This window comes from Esox lucius, chromosome 18, assembly GCF_011004845.1.
Source record: "Esox lucius isolate fEsoLuc1 chromosome 18, fEsoLuc1.pri, whole genome shotgun sequence".
Taxonomy (NCBI): domain Eukaryota; kingdom Metazoa; phylum Chordata; class Actinopteri; order Esociformes; family Esocidae; genus Esox; species Esox lucius.
The window spans coordinates 21,310,583-21,330,204 of NC_047586.1; the positions used below are offsets into that span (position 1 = coordinate 21,310,583).

Sequence of the window (19,622 nt, forward strand, 5' to 3'; positions counted from 1 at the left end):
ATGTTTAACATTTATTTTCCACAGTAGGCTACCTGCAGTAGGCCCACACGCTGAGGAACTATTGCTTAGTCCTATGGCTGGCTGTGAATGGGAGTCTCAATGCCATGCAGAGGAGACAGGGACTCTGATATTCCATGAGGAGCGTAGAGGGTCAGGCTATAGATATTATTTGGTAAGCTACTGACATGCTTTGTTATCTGAAATTCCAAATGAAAATAACACCATGCAGAAACAGAATTTGTCAAGATAATGGAAAGACAAATGGGAACAAAGTACGATAGTGTGATGCTCATCAACATTCAGGAAAATAGAAATAACATTTACAGGCAACCTACATGACTAACTGTTGATATATTTAAGTCACATAGGTCAACTCTGACATCACATTTACCACTATAAATTCTGGAAAACCGCTAATATTTGTTATATTTTGCAAACCACAAGAGATAAATTCTCAGCAGTATTTAGGTTTATATTTGGCATTTGAATGATGGTTATATACAAACCCGATTCCAAAAAAGTTGGGACAATACAAATTGTGAGTAAAAAAGGAATAGAATAATTTACAAATCTCATAAACTTATATTTAATTCACAATAGAATATAGATAACATATCGAATGCTGAAAGTGAGACATTTTGTAATGTCATGCCAAATATTGGCTCATTTTGGATTTCATGAGAACTACACATTCCAAGAAAGTTGGGAGAGGTAGCAATAAGAGGCCGGAAAAGTTAAATCAGAAAGGAGTTTCTCAGAGAAAAATTGCAAAGAGTTTGAAGTTATCATCCTCTACAGTGCATAATATCATGCAAAGATTCAGAGAATCTGGAACAATCTCAGTGCGTAAGGGTCAAGGCTGGAAAACCATACTGGATGCCTGTGATCTTTGGGCCCTCAGACGGCACTGCATCACATACAGGAATGATACTGTAATGGAAATCACAACATGGGCTCAGGAATACTTCCAGAAAACATTGTCAGTGAACACAATCCACCGTGCCATTCGCCGTTGCCAGTCAAAAAAGAAGCCGTATCAAAACAGGATCCAGAAGCGCAGGTGTTTTCTCTTGGCCAAGGATCATTTAAAATGGACTTTGGCAAAGTGGAAAAGTGTTCTGTGGTCAGACAAATCAAAATTTGAAGTTAATTTTGGAAAACTGGGACGCCATGTCATCCGGACTAAAGAGGACAAGGACACCCCAAGTTGTTATCAGCGCTCAGTTCAGAAGCCTGCATCTCTGATGGTATGGGGTTGCATGAGTGCGTGTGGCATGGGCAGCCTACACATCTAGAAAGGCACCATCAAGGCTGACAGTAATATCCAAGTTCTAGAACAACATATGCTCCTATCCAGATGTCGTGTCTTTCAGGGAAGACCTTGCATTTTCCAACATCACAATGCCAGACCACATACTGCATCAATTACAATGTCATGGCTGCATAGAAGAAGGATCCGAGTACTGAAATGGCCAGCCTGCAGTCCAGATCTTTCACCCATAGAAAACATTTGGCGCATCATAAAGAGGAAGGTGCGACAAAGAAGACCTAAGACAGTTGAGCAACTAGAAGCCAGTATTAGAAAAAAATGGGACAACATTCCTATTCATAAACTTGAGCAACTTGTCTCCTCAGTCCCAAGACATTTGCAGTCTGTTATAAAAAGAAGAGGGCATGCCACACAGTGGTAAACATGGGCTTGTCCCAACTTTTTTGAGATGTGTTGATGCCATGAAATTTAAAATCAACTTATTTTTCCCTTAAAGTGATACATTTTCTCAGTTTAAACATTTGATATGTCATCTATGTTGTATTCTGAATAAAATACTGAAATGTGAAACTTCCACATCATTGCATTCTGTTTTTATTCACAATTGTACAGTGTCCCCACTTTTTTGGAATGGGGTTGGTATATGCATCCATGTAATGAATGTTTCACAGCAATATACCTACAGCTAATATACCCTGATGAGCCAAAACATTATGAACACATGCCTAATATGCTGTTGGTCCTCCACGTGCTGCCAAAACAACACCAACCAGCTGAGGCATGGACTCTACAAGACCACTGACCGTATCCTGTGGGATCTGGCATCAAGACATTGGCAGCAGATCATTCATGTCCTTTAAGTTGCGAGGTGGAGACGCTGTGGATCGGACTTGTTGGTCCAGAACATCCCACAGATGCTCAATCAGATTGGAGGCCAGGGCAACACCTTGAACTCTTCATCATGTACCTCAAACCATTCCCCTGCAATGTGTGCAGTGTGGCAGGATGCATTATCCTGCTGAAAGAGGCCACTGCCACCAGGAAATACGGTTGCCATGAAGGGGTGTACCTGGTCTGCAACCATGTTTAGATAGGTGAAACATGTTAAATTGACGTCCACATGAATGCCCAGATCCAGGGTTCCCCAGCAGAACATTGCCCGGAGCGTCACACTCCCTCCACCAGCTTGTCGTCTTCCCACAGTGCATCCTGGTGCCATCACTTCCCCAAGTAAACAAGGCACATGCATATGGCCGTCCACATGATGTAAAAGAAAATGGGACTCATCGGACGAAGTGACTTTCTTCCACCGCTCCAAGGTCCAGTTCCAACGCTGGCATGCCCATTTTAGGCGCTTTTGACGTCATCATGGGCACTCCGATCGGTTTCTCCTGTAACCATCTCCCGTGACCACATTCCTCCTGTAACCATCATTAAAATGTTCTGTAACTTGTGCCACAGTAGACTTTCTGTGGGTTCAGACCAGACGGAATAGTCTTCGTTGCTCTTGTGCATCAACGAGCCTTGGGAAACCAACACCCTAACGCCGGTTTGTGGTTTGTCCCTCCTTGGACAGCTGTCGGTGGGTACTCACCACTGCTGACCTGGAGCACCCCACAAGACTTGATATTTCAGACATGCTCTGACCCAGTCATGAGTCCATAACACTTTGACCCTTGTCAAAGTTTCTGAGGACTTTACTCTTAACATTTCTCTTCCATCCAACATGTTGACTAGGAGAACTGATTGTTTCGCTTATCTAATCTAACTAGACCTTGACATGTGCCCTTGTTGGGAAATAATCAACGTTATTCGCTTCACTTGTGAGTGGTCATGATGTTTTGGCTCATTAGTGTAAATACCACAGTTGCTCAAGACAATAGACAATATTATTTTCTCGAATTGCTCTTTTCAATAATTAATTTTAAACCAAATATATAGTTGATTTCAGGAGTTTAAAAAAAGTAAAAAAAAAAAAACATGCTCACACATCACTATTACTTCCAGTCATTTTCTGCTAGCAGTGGCTAACATTAGCTGAAGCATGTATATCCAGACCCCTTTCCATCAAGCACACCATCATTTGCTTCCTCCATCTCCCCTGCCATAGTCCCCGTCTACCAGCGTTGCCTTATTCCTCTCTCCCCGTCGTGTCTTAGTCCGGCCCCTGCAGGTGGCCTAATGGTTATAGCATGGCTGGTAACCCAAACGTTGCCGGACTGATTCCTGAGTCTGCAAGGTGAAACCATCTGTAGTCTGTCCCTGACCTCTGCAGTTAACCCTAATTGCTCCCCGGACTCTTATCGTGCGGCCCCCACACCCCACCTAATTCGTAGGGGATGGGTTAAATGCGGAAGCCAAATCTGGACAGGACCATGCAAACTGATAAATAACCCTTTATATTTCCTCCTCTCCATGATGCCTCCCTCCCACTCGCCACCTTGTGTCCCCCTTTCACCCTCTCCCATCTCTCTCTCTCCAGGGATGTGAGTGGTGAGGAGCGGTGTGAAACCGGGCAGCCTGACCCTTAACCTGTGTTGCCTGTAGGGACTTTAATGGGTGTGAACAGCACTGCTGCTTCTCAGTGTGTGTGTGTGTGTGAGCGTGTGTTTGTGCAGGGACTTACGCTTTCTCAAGGCATGCTTCTCTGGACATGTTCTGGGCAAGTAGGTTAGACGCCAGGCTAAACAACTCTTCTGCCCACTCCTGCACCAAAAAAAACACACATACACACACACACACACACACACACACACAAACTCTGTCAGAAGAAAGAAACATAGTCGCGAGGATCTATTGGAGATGCAGACTAGCCACCCACACACCAGACCTTATAATTAGGAAATGTTGTAGAAAAATAGGACTCAGTGGAATTCTAACAGGTCAACTAACTCAAGCTAGAAGGACTGAAATACCTTCAAGTTAAGAATACATTATTTTGTATAATTACTTTGGCGACCTTCTCATGAGGCAAAACCAAATGTCAAATACTTGTTGGTGCTGAGTTTAAGAATACAAACCAAAACCCCCAAAAAAGCTTTAATAAATGTATAAAGCCCAACTGATTAATGAATCCCTTATTCCCGTGTACCAAAGCACTTGCTCGTGCGTGGCAAATCACAATTCACCTGTGGTTACTGAGCTGTTCATGTGTATTCACCTTAGCGATCTCCTCCTGGAACGCCATGAAGTTGAGGTATGTGATGTTCACCATGTCTGGTCCACTGACCACGGTCAGCATCCTGTTCTCCATCTTCCCCACCAAGGTGCTGACGTCCAGGAGCTCTCTTAGCTTCATGTCCTAGGGACACGGGAACACAAACACTCATATGAAAACATCTGCCTCCTACCATCTGCCGCTGTGGCCGCCGCAACAGGCATATCAACAAGTCAGATCACGATCCACTTCCTGAGAGCGGGAGGATGTGGTTGTCTTGGTTACACATCAGATCGCTCCGGTTCGATTCCGATACGGGAAACTCTGAGGTGAAATGAGCAGCTCTCTGTGTGCTGCTAATGATCTTGAGATGGAACCGCACAGGATAGTGCGTCTGCGTGCGTGCGTCTGCGTGCGTGCGTGCGTGCATGTAGATGTGTGTGCACAACAGATGGCTTCAGCTATGCATGAGGATTGTGTTCATAGATGTCGCCCCACAGGCTACGACGTGAAGTACCCTGGGCTACATGGGCCCTGTATTTGACAGTGTGGCAGGTCTGAGGTCTGATGGTAGCTGGCTGAATGACGACACTGTCCAAAGAGTGTCGATTCATCGAAATGGTCAGCCTAATGGAACCTTGAGGATCGACTTCGTTAAGTATCAGCTCTCTCTATGTCAGCTAAGTCACACGCACAAACTCCAAACACGCACGCACGCACCGATGTAGGTTTTAAAATCAAAGGACAGACAATTTAGTACCAGTCAAAAAAGCGATTATACCAAATCCTAACCTTAACCCTAACCCTTACTCTAAAACCCTAACCTTAACCTCAATAATCTAACCTTTATGCCTAACCTAAACCTAAACTCCTGAAGCTAACCCTTAATATGTCTAAGGTTAACCCTAACCCTAAGCCTAACCCCAAATCAGAAAAAGCTTATTGTTAAAGTGAGGAGAATGTCCTCACTTTGCATGATTTTCCTATACTCTTTTACTATCAGTCCTTAGATAATAAAAAAACACACCCAGACCAAATATTGTACGCACATGCCAGCCCACACAAACCACAGACATGCACACACACACGCACCTAAACACAACCATTAAGATCCAAGTTTTTTTCAAAAAAGAAAAAGACATTTTATAACTGTTGTCGCCGGGCCAACATGCCTGTACAGAACGAAGCTGTGACGATTAGGAGGCAGGACGCGTGGGAGAACGGAGGACGCTTAATAAAAGAATAAGAACAAAAGAAACACTGAACATCAAGGCAAGTCAGAGCAACCATTACACACGGCATGAGCCAAACAAAGACCAGCAAGACACACTGGGAATAATACATTTTATTTCACAGGGAGTAGGGAAACAGGTGAGGGCGATAAACATTAAAAACAGGTGTCCATGACCCAAATGAGCGAGAGAGGGCGTTGGAACTCACTGGCCTGGCAACCAGATGTGGTCGGAAAAACTAAGCCTCTACTATATACTGTCTGTAACATGTATGATACACGTTCTGTATGCCCAGTACACAACAATCACTAGCTATGTAACTATGGGATTAGTGCCATGTTGTTACTGAGACAATAACACCTGTGTTATCTCCTTAAATGTTATTCCAACTCCATTATGTGGTCTGGGGTTGTGGAACTAACCAGAGTTTATTAACCGGTCGCTCGCCAATGAGACAGCTTCGTGTGGAAACTAACTGAGGCACCACCCATTTGGTGGAAGTGCCCGCCTACCTCTGTGTATACACACATTGTAAAACCTTGCGTCCCTATGGAAACAGAATGAGTAAACACACAAAGGCACGTCTTCAATGCAAACCATGTAAACGCGTCGAGGCCTCCGCGGCACCGGTGACAAATCACAATAAACTCCCTCCCATCCGTCCGATACCAGGGCGGCATACAAAGCAGTTCGGCGAGCATGACTAACACAACCAAAAAGAGGCTGCGAAGGATTTCACCGCCGAGGCAAATTAGTTCCCTTCACTAATTTACCCAATCAAACAAAGAGCATTCAGCGCTGTGTCACACTGATAAATGTCCCCTACATGTCCTTTAAGCACTCCAATGAAATCGCCCAGCTCACCGCTGCCCACTATTGCAACGCTGAACTTTCCGAGGCTATATATTTTAGACTGTTTAAGATTCATGAGAGCCCGCCGGCAACCAAGAGAAAACAAACACGCGCCCTGACACTCAGAGACATACACACACAGACCGTCTGCTGAAATTCCCAAAACTCAACACGCTCTGCGACAAAAACCTCTGCCTCAATGTCAGCGAAAGAAAATAGACGATTGTTGACTTCAGGAAGCCGCGGAGGGAACGACGCCAATCCACATCAACGAACCGGCAGCAGAGAGGGTCGATGGTTTAACTCTGCTCTAACGCAGCCAAGATCTTGTCATGGAACACCAATGCTACCAGTGTGTTCAAGGGGGCACAACAGTGACTCCACTCCCCTAGGCTGCTGATGAAGGGAGAAACACTCCGCACATGAAGGCAACAACCTACAAAGGGCGGTTCAAATGGTCCAAGACCCCGGTGCTAAGCTCCCATCCATCCAGGATGTGTACTGGAAGGGCAGTCCGGCCAAGACCCACAGCATGAACTAGAACCGCACACGCGCACACACACCCCAGCAAAATGCTGTTCGTCCACTCACTGTCAGATGGCAAAGTGTCAGAGCATAAAGTCCCACACTGACAGGCTCAGAGATTCTCAGCTCCTATTTGCAAGCCTTTGAGCTCATCAAAACCTCAATTTGGACTCACTCAATCCTGTACAATATGTACGACGATTGGAACTAAACAATCTCAATTTAGGTAAATGGTAGGAACACGTCATGCTTACGCTGTCACAGTTCTAACAGCAACGTACTTCCATTCTACATGAAAGACCTGTAAATCTGAAACCGACCCGTTAACCCTTATCGACATCCATCTCAGATTTAACCAGAAAATGCTATTTAAATGTCAAGATATAAACCTCAGTAACCGTTAAACATTCAACTTAAGGAGGTATTCCCCCCCCCCCAACAAATTGAACAAACCCTATAAATATCTTGCTGACTTATGGGATTCCACACTGCTCATAAACGCTGCATCGTGTCAAGGTCTAATTACCACCGTCACCCTCCAACATTTTCTCTCCCTCAGCTCTGGCACGCTCGTTTACAGTGAAGGGGAACGTGTAAACCGGCCCGCGGAGGGCCAGGGAGAGGAAACGCAGGTGCCTTTGGATGTAACCACAATTTTAAAGCTAGACGACACAGGATAGAACAAGGTTGTCTCGAACTAGATTTGATCTATTGAATGTAGGATGTATTGTCTGTTATATCGTCCTGACAGATTACGTCCACTATGTCGCAGGTAGCTTCAACAGGCATCTTCCTGGGCTACACAGAGACCAGCCGACAGGCATCTTCCTGGGCTACACAGAGACCAGCCGACAGGCAAACAGAGGCAGACATCGGGGAAGTCGTGCTAGACCACCACGGGTGGAGAACTACACTGTCGACCGCCTGAAAAGTTACAATTTGAAACGGCAATTCATCTTGGCACGCTTAGATATTAAAAAGAGAGGACACGTCGTCAAGCTGACGATGAAAAATTACTTTTCGTTTAGATTAATTGGCAAAGCAGCCATCGGTAATGATGGGGCTCCGCGGATCGTTTGAAGCTGAGACGCTTCAGAAGGCGTCTGGGAATCAAAAGCGTATTTCACAGATTACGTGTGAAATTGTTGTTGCAATGCGGAGCCTTCAGATATGATTTCCGATGCCCCTTGTAGATGTTTCAGGAGAAACAGCGCGCGCATCCATTCCTCACTACAGCTGAGGAGGGAAGAGCCAGACAAGCCAGTAGATACAGACTCCACTCGCTGGAGGTATTCAACCCTCTCTTCAGGGACCCCTAGCCCTTTCATCTGTTTGGTTTATTCCAGAGCTTGCACACCTGATTAGACTTGTCAGGTAATCATCAAGTCCTTGATTAGTGAATTGGGGGTGCCTGTTCGCGGCCACAACACAATTGTGAAATGTCTGGGGGGGGCCTGAGGAGATGGTTGAAGGCCCAGGCAGTAGAAGAAAAAGAGGCGAAAGGCAAAGGTAGAGAGGACGAGGAGAGGGAGGGGAGTCAAAGGAGAGATAGAGGTGGGCAATGAGAGGGAGGAGAGGCAGTGGGAGAAGGAAAAGAGAGGAGCTGAGGGTGAGAAGGTAGAAAGAGGACAGAGAGGACAAGATGGAGACGGAGAGGTGAAGAGAGAAAGAGGAGGAGGAGAGGCCAGAGAGAGGGAGGAGAGGAGAACAGAGCTGAGATTTAATTAGTGCTGGTGGATTGTGGGAGCAGTTGGAGGCAAGCCTGAGGGTCCTGTTGCCGCGGTGGTAGATTTAGAGCCGGGGGGAGGGGGGGGGGGTGCATAATACCCCATCAAGTTGGTGTGCGTGTATGTGTTTGAAGAAAAGTGAGTGATAGAGATGAGTGTGTGTGTGTGTGTGCAGAGGAGTGTATGATGACGGTGAGACTGTAGAAGGTGTGTGCGCAATGCATCACTGTGTGTGTGTGTGTTGCCTGCTGACAGCTGTAGTGTGGGAATATAACGCTCAGTCATTCATCACGTCAGTACATGGGAAGCGGTGCGTTTATCGGGGTGATGCAGCCTAGAAGGAAGGTCTTCCCTGCGTACCGGTTTGTCCGTCACAAACCCTCACCTGTCACTAGGCGCACGCGCAGGCGCACGCATCGTGTCGGGGCCCGCCTACGCCGGCACCGACAAACAAACGTTATCACCGAATAACTTGTTTCCGTTTTCTTTATTGAACTTTCGAGCGCTGTCGAGCGGCAACCTTCAAGTGGGATTGTCGCGGGCATATCCCGTAATAAACCCTGTGTGCCAGCCGCTCACCCTGGCACCAAAGCACCCCTGCCCGCACCCTGTGTCCTTCTCAGCCCTGAATAGTCAATCCGGCACATATATCTGTTTCCCAGTGTTTCTCTAGTCCTCATCGGATGATTCATGTAGCTTTAATTTCCCCTCATTATCCATTTATACACAGTAGGCCGCCGCGGCTCAAGGTAAGTGGCTACATCGACTACATCTGCTCGGCACTAAATGATTCACGCACCGACCTGACAATACGGCGCACCTCTGCAGAATCAAAGCCGATCTCTCCTTCTGATCAAACGAAGACCCTTTCAAGTCAGTTCATTAGAAGAGAAGCCTCGGCTTCACATTAACATTCAGCAGAGGGTTTCTGACAAGACAAAACACATGCGTTCTTGGAGACAAAAAATATGCATTCGAGGAGAAACCTTTGGCACACTGCAGGATCTTGCGTGATCTTTACCTACAAGTTTGGGTCGTTGCTCGTAGAAACAACTCAAGGTTAACCTCGGGGGTTTGACATGCACGCAACTGTGAAACACATACAGTGGGGAGAACAAGTATTTGATACACTGCCGAATTTGCAGGTTTTCCTACTTACAAAACATGTAGAGGTCTGTAATTGTACACTTCCACTGTGAGAGACGGAATCTAAAACAAAAATCCAGAAGATCACATTGTATGATTTTTAAATAATACATTTGCATTTTATTGCATGACATAAGTATTTGATCACCTACCAACCAGTAAGAATTCCGTTTTCTCACAGACCTGTTAGTTTTTCTTTAAGAAGCCCTCCTGTTCTCCACTCATTAACTGTATTAACTGCACCTGTTTGAACTAGTTACCTGTATAAAAGACACCTGTCCACACACTCAATCAAACAGACTCCAACCTCTCCACAATGGCCAAGGCCTGTGTAAGGATATCAGGGATAAAATTGTAGACCTGCACAAGGCTGGGATGGGCTACAGGACAATAGGCAAGCAGCTTGGTGAGAACTGTTGGCGCAATATTTAGAAAATGCAAGAAGTTCAAGATGACGGTCAATCTCCCTCGGTCTGGGGCTCCATGCAAGATCTCATCTCGTGGGGCATCAATGATCAACCCAGAACTACACGGCAGGACCTGGTCAATGACCTGAAGAGAGCTGGGACCACATTCTCAAAGAAAACCATTAGTAACATACTATGCCGTCATGGATTAAAATCCTGCAGCGCACGCAAGGTCCCCCTGCTCAAGCCAGCGCATGTCCAGGCCCATCTGAAGTTTGCCAATGACCATCTGGATGATCCAGAGGAGGAATGGGAGAAGGTCATGTGGTCTGATGAGACAAAAATAGAGCTTTTTGGTCTAAACTCCACTCGCCATGTTTGGAGGAAGAAGAAGGATGAGTACAACCCCAAGAACACCATCCCAACCGTGAAGCATGAAGGTGGAAACATCATTCTTTGGGGCTGCTTTTCTGCAAAGGGGACAGGACGACTGCAACGTATTGAGGGGAGGATGGATGGGGCCATGTATCGCATGATCTTGGCCCTCAGTAAGAGCATTGAAGATGGGTCATGGCTGGGTCTTCCAGCATGATAACAACCCGAAACACACAGCCAGGGCAACTAAGGAGTGGCTCCATAAGAAGCATCTCAAGGTCCTGGAGCGGCCTAGCCAGTCTCCAGACCTGAACCCAATAGAAAATCTTTGGAGGGAGCTGAAAGTCCGTATTGCCCAACAACAGCCCCGAAACCTGAAGGATCTGGAGAAGGTCTGTATGGAGGAGTGGGCCAAAATCCCTGCTGCAGTGTGTGCAAACCTGGTCAAGAACTACAGGATACGTATGATCTCTGTAATTGCAAACAAAGGTTTCTGTACCAAATATTAAGTTCTGCTTTTCTGATCAAATATCAAATACTTATGTCATGCAATAAAATGAAAATGAATTACTTAAAAATCATACAATGGGATCTTCTGGATTTTTGTTTTAGATTCCGTCACTCACAGTTGAAGAGTACTTATGATACTTCTACATGCTTTTTAAGTGGGAAAACCTGCAAAATCGGCAGTGTATCAAATACTTGTTCTCCCCACTGTATTGACCTTAACGCTGGTTTGGAGAATATCAAGTTGGCCAGAGTTTCCTGTTTATATCTCCTGGCCTCGGATAAGTTAGAGCTTTTGCCAGCTTCGTTATCACTCCATTCCAGCTTGATAATGCAGATAGGTTGCAATTCAGGGTTAATCTGGAAAAACCTCCAAGCTTCTGGTAAGGAGTTGTGTAACCATCCTGTCCTAGCAGCAGTCCTGCTGGTGGCTAGCCTTGTTAACTAGTGAAGCGGCAAGATGGTAGGGTGGGACTCAAACCACCTGGGGTAGTTGGAGAGAGGAATTATGGGTAAATCATTTCCAGGCACCCTGAGGGGGAGGGTGTGTGTGTGTGCGCGTGTGTGTGCGCTCATCGCGTCGCCCCAAGACTCCCCTGGCCCAATTCGTGCCTGTGTGTCTGTCTGTGTGTTAGGAATTTGGAACACGTTTGTTGATGACTGTGTGTAGTTATGTATGTCGTGTGTGAAATGTCTGCCAGTCTTAGCCCTCGTGCATTAATCAGCATATGTGTATCCAGTTGAATACACACGCCGCTTCATGCTAATGCTACAGGTGACTCTGTGCCCTCGTGTTGCACTCAGTTTTCCCCCGTGCGTTTGTGGTGTCGGGCTGCATCTACGGAGCATGTTTTAAACATCAGCCACCTAGTAACTCACATCAGAGAAGAGAGCAGAGAGCAGAAACATCCCATTACGACTACGACATCGGCTACCATCCCCACAAAACAACTCTTGTGATAATCAGAGGCAGTGACAAACAGAGCCTGTTGCACGCACACACATACACCCCCACAGTCTTTTACACACACCCACGCGCGAGTATGCACAAATTCTGACCAATCTCATTCGGCTCCTTACAATGTGACTTCATACTTCACTAGTGAATTACTGCGGTTCTGTGGTTTATATGTGTGCGTGGCAATAAATGGTTGAGCCGTAGTTCCTTCCTTCTGTTTGTAACTAATTGGCTGTCGATCCTTCCAATAGCATCAGCTGAACGGCTGTCAGTAAAGTTCACCCCTGACTGACTGGGCTTATCTGATAACCGATGCAGGAAGGCCATTCAATTAAAGCACCGTCAGGAGGAGCAACTTGTTGCCTACTGAAAATCACTGCGATCGTTTAGTCTTACGGCCAATGGTGTAGCAAACAGTGGGAGAACCGATCGATGGATGAACGTGGAACAAACTAAAATATGTACCACCAGCGGATCAATGTTTCATTTTAAGAAGGTGCTTTGTCCATCATTTATTCTTCACCGAGTCTGCTGATGTTTGAGGCTGAGGACGGTACATAAAATACTGCGAGTTGGCAGGGGAGGGGCTGAGTACAAACAGAGGATTAGCCGATTAGCGACTAGCATAGCAGCTCCCAGCAAGGCTTTCGCAGCCATTACACACATAGGCTTTTCTCTGGACGATGATCTACTAGGGATTTCAATAACTCCCAGTGATTAGTAGTGTGTGGTTGTGTTTGCATCCCTGCAGCGAGACTGCATGTGTGTGCAAGTGATTCAATGAACCGTTGTCCAGCATTCACCTCCACCACATTGGTCTGTCTTCCTTCTCCATTCATATTCAAAGACGTCAGTGTTACGAAGCAGCAGAAATAGGATCTTAGCCATTCTCTCCCTGTCTTCACATCTCCACCAGTCTCAGGATCTCTCTCTCTCGCACCGTCTTCCTTTCCATCCTCTCCTTCCATCTCTCTCTCCATCTCTCTTTCACCCTCCTCCTCTCCCTCTCCTGTCTCAATCTCTCATGCTCTTCTCTGTATCTTCTCTTGTTCTCTCCTCACACTCAGTCTCCATCTCATTCAGAACACACACCCAACACACGCACACACGGCTTTGGGAGACTCCCTTCTCTCCCCCATCTCTCCCCACACCCCTCTCTCCTTCTTAACTTTATTATTGTCAGCTTGCCAACATGTTTGATATTTATGAACAGCCTATGCTCCATCTCTCTCTCTCTCTCTCCCTCTCACCATCTCTCTCTCTCTCTGTCTCTCCCTCTCTCCCCCTTCATCCCTCTGCAGTGGCACTGTGTCAGTATGTCGTGGTCGTGCATTAGCTAGATGAATTGTGTGATGTTGTGGTTCTCTGGGGTGAGAGTTGGAGACTCTATCATTCTCTAGCCTCTTGTAGATCCACTTCAAAGCATGACAGTTCCCCACTTCTCCACTCAGTCTCTCTCGCTCTCTCTCTTTCTCATGTGCACACATACATACACACATAACCTTATAGCTACCCACTTATCAACTCACACAAATGTAACACATCCCGCTTCTTCCACCCCTGCCCCCCCCCGCATACGTGCAGACAGCCAACCTCACCCCGCTTTAACGCTTCATTCTCAAACCCTTGAAACCTTTCAACACACACTTCAATTCAAAACACACACACTTCAGGCATGTATCTGCAACACACTTTCCAGACTGACGTGACTTTAAAGCTTTAAGCTGATCAAACAGGCTATTTGCAGTTACCCCTAATATCCACAGCCTCTGTCTCCTTCCATTTTGGCTCGGTAGTTTCCCTCACAGTATTTCCTCAGCTTAGACTCACTGAGAAACTGCAGATCCATCTCTCCCTTAGATACCTCATATCATGGGTGATTAAATGGAACGGTAATGAGGTCTCTAATGATGTTAGCCTACGTCTGGCTTAGCGGCAGTTAACTAAGAAGACATTTTCACAGTTGACTGGGTATCATCGAGAGGAATGGAGAGACCCAGTGAGCAAGAAAGATGTAGGATATTAAAGAGAGGGAGATGCATCAAGACAGACACTAGGATGAAAAATAGAGGGAAATGGAGAGAAATTGTCAAATGAAAAAGAGGGTGATCGAGAAAGATGGTAGAATGAAATGAGAAGATTGAGAAAGAGAGATGGCAGGATGAAAAAGAGATGGCGTTGGAGAGAGAGAGAGATGGCAGGATGAAAAAGAGATGGAGTTGGAGAGAGAGAGAGATGGCAGGATGAAAAAGAGATGGAGTTGGAGAGAGAGAGAGATGGCAGGATGAAAAAGAGATGGAGTTGGAGAGAGAGAGAGATGGCAGGATGAAAAAGAGATGGAGTTGGAGAGAGAGAGAGATGGCAGGATGAAAAAGAGATGGAGTTGGAGAGAGAGAGAGATGGCAGGATGAAAAAGAGATGGAGTTGGAGAGAGAGAGAGATGGCAGGATGAAAAATATAATGAGGGATGAGGAAGATGGAGGGAGATTTTAGAATGAAAAAGAGAGGGAGTGAGAGAGAGACGGAGGGAGAAAGAGAGAAGTGAATAGAAAGAGATGGAGGGTACAGACCAAGAGATGGACTGAAGTGAAAAGAGCGTGAAGGAAAGAAGGGAGAAAGAGTCCTCTGATACGGCAGAGTTTAGGTGGTGAGAGCAGGTGTTGGCCATAAAAGCTCTCTGCCACTCTCTCGTCTCATAACTCAGTTCACTGCTTCAGCGTTGCGGTTTCACAACACAGACGATTACCCATAATGCCCAAAGGAAAAGATCAGATTGTTATTGGTCAGCCTCAGGTGACGCATCACTGACCACTAGGTGTTGTTGTGGAAGAAAACGTGGGCGTTGAGGTGTTTATGCGTGGGTGCATGTTAATGTTGGTGTGTGTGTTATGGAGCTCACGTGGGCTTTACGAGCTCTCATTTCCATTCCATTTCAATTATAGTTTTTAATTAACCCCAAAGCAGTGAGAGATGGAGTGAGTGTCTAATTTGTGCACGTTTGTGTGTGTTTGAGTGTGCGTGCGCTCGTGTGTACGTGTCTGTGAACGTGGTCTTCGTTGATATGTGTCTGTAGGTGTGGGTGTGCGAGACGGGGTCATTTTCAGGGCATATAAAGCAACTACCAAAAGGGAAAAAGGCCGTGACAGAATCTCTTCACTTTCATTTGAAAGGGAAACAGAGTAGCTTTCACATGTTCACACCAGGGGAACCAGGAACTATGTCTTCTCAAGGGTCTGAAATCCTCTCAATGTGTTGTGAATAAAGTGTGACACGAGTTAGGTCCTCTGAGGAGCCGCTTCAAGACTGAATACTGTAGCGTTGAATGGCAGCAGGCCAGGCTGCTGACCTGGATGTCTACAGAGAACCAGCACAGACACAGATCCTGGATCAGTTCGGTCCTGCTTCAATCCCACTCAGAAACATTAGTGGAACAGCACATCACTAACTTCCCATCAGTGTCCCTTGTGTTACTCAACTTTAGTCAGTTCTCGACCCCCCCCCCCCTCCCCGTTTCATTTCTCCCAAGGATGATTGGCAGGACTGTTTCCATGGGTCGCGACCCTAAGCAGTGAGTGAAGTCCCATTATTCAGTCTGCTCGGCGACTTGCGGCTCCGACATAAAACTCTACTGACATCTCATTCAGGGTTCCGTACGTGTCATCGATGGGAAACACACTCCAGAGGCGGAGAGGGTCTGACAGCTTCCCGACCCCAAACCCCCCCCCCCCCCCCCCCGCACGCATCCTCTAAATCAAGTAGCGCTGTCCTCTCTGTCACAAAGCATTGGTCACAAATAAGTAAGACCACCCCCCACCCTGGCGCACTGTCCAAGACAGTGATGTCATCTGTTTGATGACTGGTCTCAGGGCAGTGGGGGAGCGATGTGGTAAAGGTGCCCAGAGGAGGGGGCTTTGTGGAAGAAATATTTGATGCAAATGTGCCCTCAGGAAATGCAGAGTTTAGAAGTTAAGCGGAACAACGCTTTCTTGCGACATTTTGATGACTCGTCCCCAGCGGCTGCCAGTACGAGCAGTCGGCAGGGGTTTGATAGGAGCGTTAAGGCCTTGGTGTCCTCAGAAAACACCGGCCAATGAGATGCTCTCTCGTCTTTACTCTAAAACGTTAATTCTTTCCCCTTAAATTAAAAGTCTCCCGACGTTTCAGTTTCAGCGTAGTCTTTTGAGCGCTCGTAAGATGCGTGTTCTTGATTCGCAGGTGCATTTACTTGCAGATTCTCTGGAAATACTCAAGGCAGAACGTGAACAGACCCACAGGCTAACCATCAGTTTCAAATGGAAGTGCTGCTTTGGTCATTCTATTTGAATCCTATTAGGTCTTAGAATGCAGCATATTCATCCGACAGCAGCGGCATCCAGATATGACAGTATAACAAAGAAAATCATTGACGACAGCTATGTTTTTAATCTGTCTGTTTGTCTATGAGAGAGACAAGGGGATAAAAGCAATTTCTTCTCTTCCCTATTAAAGTGCTCACTATAGCCTATTACTGGAAGGCAAACAATTATGTCAGTGTCTTGGAAAAATACTGTGTCAGCCTCACTTCCATAAAGCTCAGACACATTGAAAATGCCATCCAGACAAGAAGAAAGCTGGATTATATTTCTTTTAGACAAAAGTCTTGGACTTTGGGAGAAAGACATGTGGGACATGTAGGCAGACATAAAACATAATCCATCTCGGATCAAACCTTCTGTCTTGGGGATTTAGCAACTGGTTTAAGTATCGTAAATCACAGACACAACAAAGACCTCGGGAGTTACTAATATCTCAAGAGATATAAATCGGAGGAAAGGTTGGGCACATAAAATGAGATACGGGCTACTTTCGGACCGTGGCTGTACGTCGGTGCTAAGCCACGGATCCCTTTGGACAACACTCCGATACGATTGTAGAATACGAACAAACATTTGATATGCTAACAGACTACAAACAATTAGAGCCACGGAACCCTTCATAGAACAACCAGATGCCCCTCTGGAACATGCTAGAACAAACATTCTAGTGCCGTGACAGAGAATACTGAACAGATGCTAGCAGAGGCTACTGAACACACACACAGACAAACACACAGACACAGAGGGTGCCGGTTCTTTAGGCAAACTGCCAACATGAATCAACAGAGAGCACGCTGAATTAGAGGAGAGTACATGATAAAGATAATTACACCGAGGGACTTAAGGGCCGAGCTAGGCTGCAACCACGTGCACACAGAGACACACACTCCTCCCACACGCCGCACAAGTCCAAATTGCTTATGAATATTGGCATGAGGGCAAGCTGGTGTCATCTAACGCTCCCTTCTCTTCTTAGGCACAGGAACAGCATTTTCCGGTATGTGTGTGTGTGTGAGAAAGAGAGAAGGAAAGAGGGATTGAAGGAGACTTTTGACTTTTTGTCATACTTTTAATGAGACATGAGACTAATTGCACAATCCACATATATCCAGAAAAGCTTCCCCCTGGTGCTCTTTACTTTAACATTGTGATGTTCTTGACCATGACACTGACATTGTTCAATGCCTTAAACACCCACCTCTGCCAAGTCCCCCTGGGGTTTCGTTTTCTTACCGGACCCTCATGTCAGCCCATGGTCTCTGCCCTTATTTAGCAGTGTAGAGAGAAAGAGAGAGAGAAACTGAGACAGAGAGACATATCAAGAAAGCAAAAGGAAGAAAGAAGAGAAACAGGTAAGAATATAGCAAGTTGAGCTCACTTGAAATGTGCTTGGTGAACTCCTGGAGTTTTGACTAGCTTCTGGTCCGTCTCGCCTGACCTCACTTTGACCCCTCAATAAAAAAATTATCAACTACATGGCTCTCTTAGTCAGCATGTCCCAGAGAGATTCTTCACATTCTTTGATCACACTTTGATTAGTCACACTGAGATTAACATATATATATATATATATATAGTCCACATCCCTGACAGTAACGATTCAAGGACTACTTCACATAAAATATATTACCATACTGTAAATGGAATATGGCTTTTTCTCTGAATTGAGTCGATCGTCATTTGACCGTATTTGGTTCTTCCCACTTGTGTTACCTGCATCAGTTCCCCCGGCATGTTATGCAGGTATAAGTCTCCTCTGTCCTTGCCTCCAGAAATCCCATTGGAGGAGAAGGTCAGAGGGGAGGTGGCTCTGGCTCTCTCACCCAATGAGTTTCAAGAGGGGAGCGGAGGCAAGGAATAGCATTTGAGAAATTGCTTTTTTATGTTCCCTCTCTGGTCGTCATACGTATCTGTGACTCATCCCCGTGCAGGTCTTTATCAGAGGGCGGGTGGCTCTCATTCAGCTCCAGCTGTCAATCACCCCACGTGGCTCTCAAAACAGCAGAGAGACACGACCTTGGCAGGTACATCTACGCTCATTATCTCCACAGGAACACAGCCTTCTCTTTCCCAGAACAATCCTGCCAGTCAGATATAGGATGATCATTCATCCATATTCTACAAGCTTTAAGGAAACACAAATGCCTTGTTGAAGACAGGGGTTTGTTGTGTTAAGCATGTGCTTTCATCAGCTAGAGAAGCCTTTTTTTGGCATTCCCGAACCTGGACCAATGAGGTAAACGCGATTCAAGCTAAGGTAAAAAGATCTGAAAACCAAGGACACTTGTTTGGGAGTCCGTTTTGTTGCTGTAAATGCAATGCTTTCCGGCCATGGGCAGGGATGTTTATGAATTGGTACAGATTGTACTTTGTTGTAAAAAGGTCAGCGGGAGCAGGAGAGTTTGGTACAGTAGGGACCAAACCAGTTTTCTGTTTACAGGCAATTGTGATTAGAAGATTAAAGAATCCGAAATATCGGCCAGGATTTAACTCTGGTGTGTTTTTTTTCTTTTTAAAAGCAAACCGCCGACGTTTCAGGGGATATCTTTAGCTGAGGACAGGTCACCAATAAACAGGAAAACAGGGACGTCTGGACACCTAACTTAATACCTACCCAGTCCAGTCAGGTATATGAAGGGGAGTGAAATGTTGTTGAGCATCATCTTAGCTGCTAGCCAGAGCCCCTGGGGAGAATGAATCCCTCTGGGGACCAGACAGACACATTAGGCCTGTGTTAGCGGCCCTGGATACATCATTCATCAGGGGCCCTGTTCCTCTGGAGAAGCCCCAGGCGGTTTTTCTGGTGTTGCTGAGAGACATGATGTCCCCCCTGGGGCTTTATCTATACCACATCACTTAGCCTCCTGGCCTGTGAAACTTCCGGACAATTTCCGTAGTATCAAATCCTGTTCTGATTTGAGGACCCGTTTAAACCCATGAAGCGTGCCTTGTTGTGCCTGTTGCTTTAAGCCGATTTAGATGAGAGCGTCTGGCAAATGCTCAAATGTAAAATGCATGAGTAAGAAAGCTACACAAGGTAGAAATCAGACTCTTCTCTGTTCAACAAAAAAAAAGGATCCCAATAACATATGCAATCAAATAAAGGGTTTC

General features: G+C 46.0%; 1 protein-coding gene across 5 annotated transcripts in view; it reads right to left on the minus strand.

Moving 5' to 3' along the window:
• Window positions 1-19,622, minus strand: part of LOC105017520 (1-phosphatidylinositol 4,5-bisphosphate phosphodiesterase beta-1) — a 134,696-nt gene that overhangs the window by 45,499 nt on the left and 69,575 nt on the right. For all 5 annotated transcript variants that reach the window (XM_020056341.3, XM_010882193.4, XM_020056343.3 and 2 more), the window contains 2 exons: window positions 4,431-4,571; window positions 3,897-3,976 (listed from right to left, as the gene is read on the minus strand). In XM_020056341.3, coding sequence (XP_019911900.1) covers window positions 3,897-3,976; window positions 4,431-4,571 — 221 coding nt within the window. The remainder of the gene's footprint in view (window positions 1-3,896; window positions 3,977-4,430; window positions 4,572-19,622) is intronic.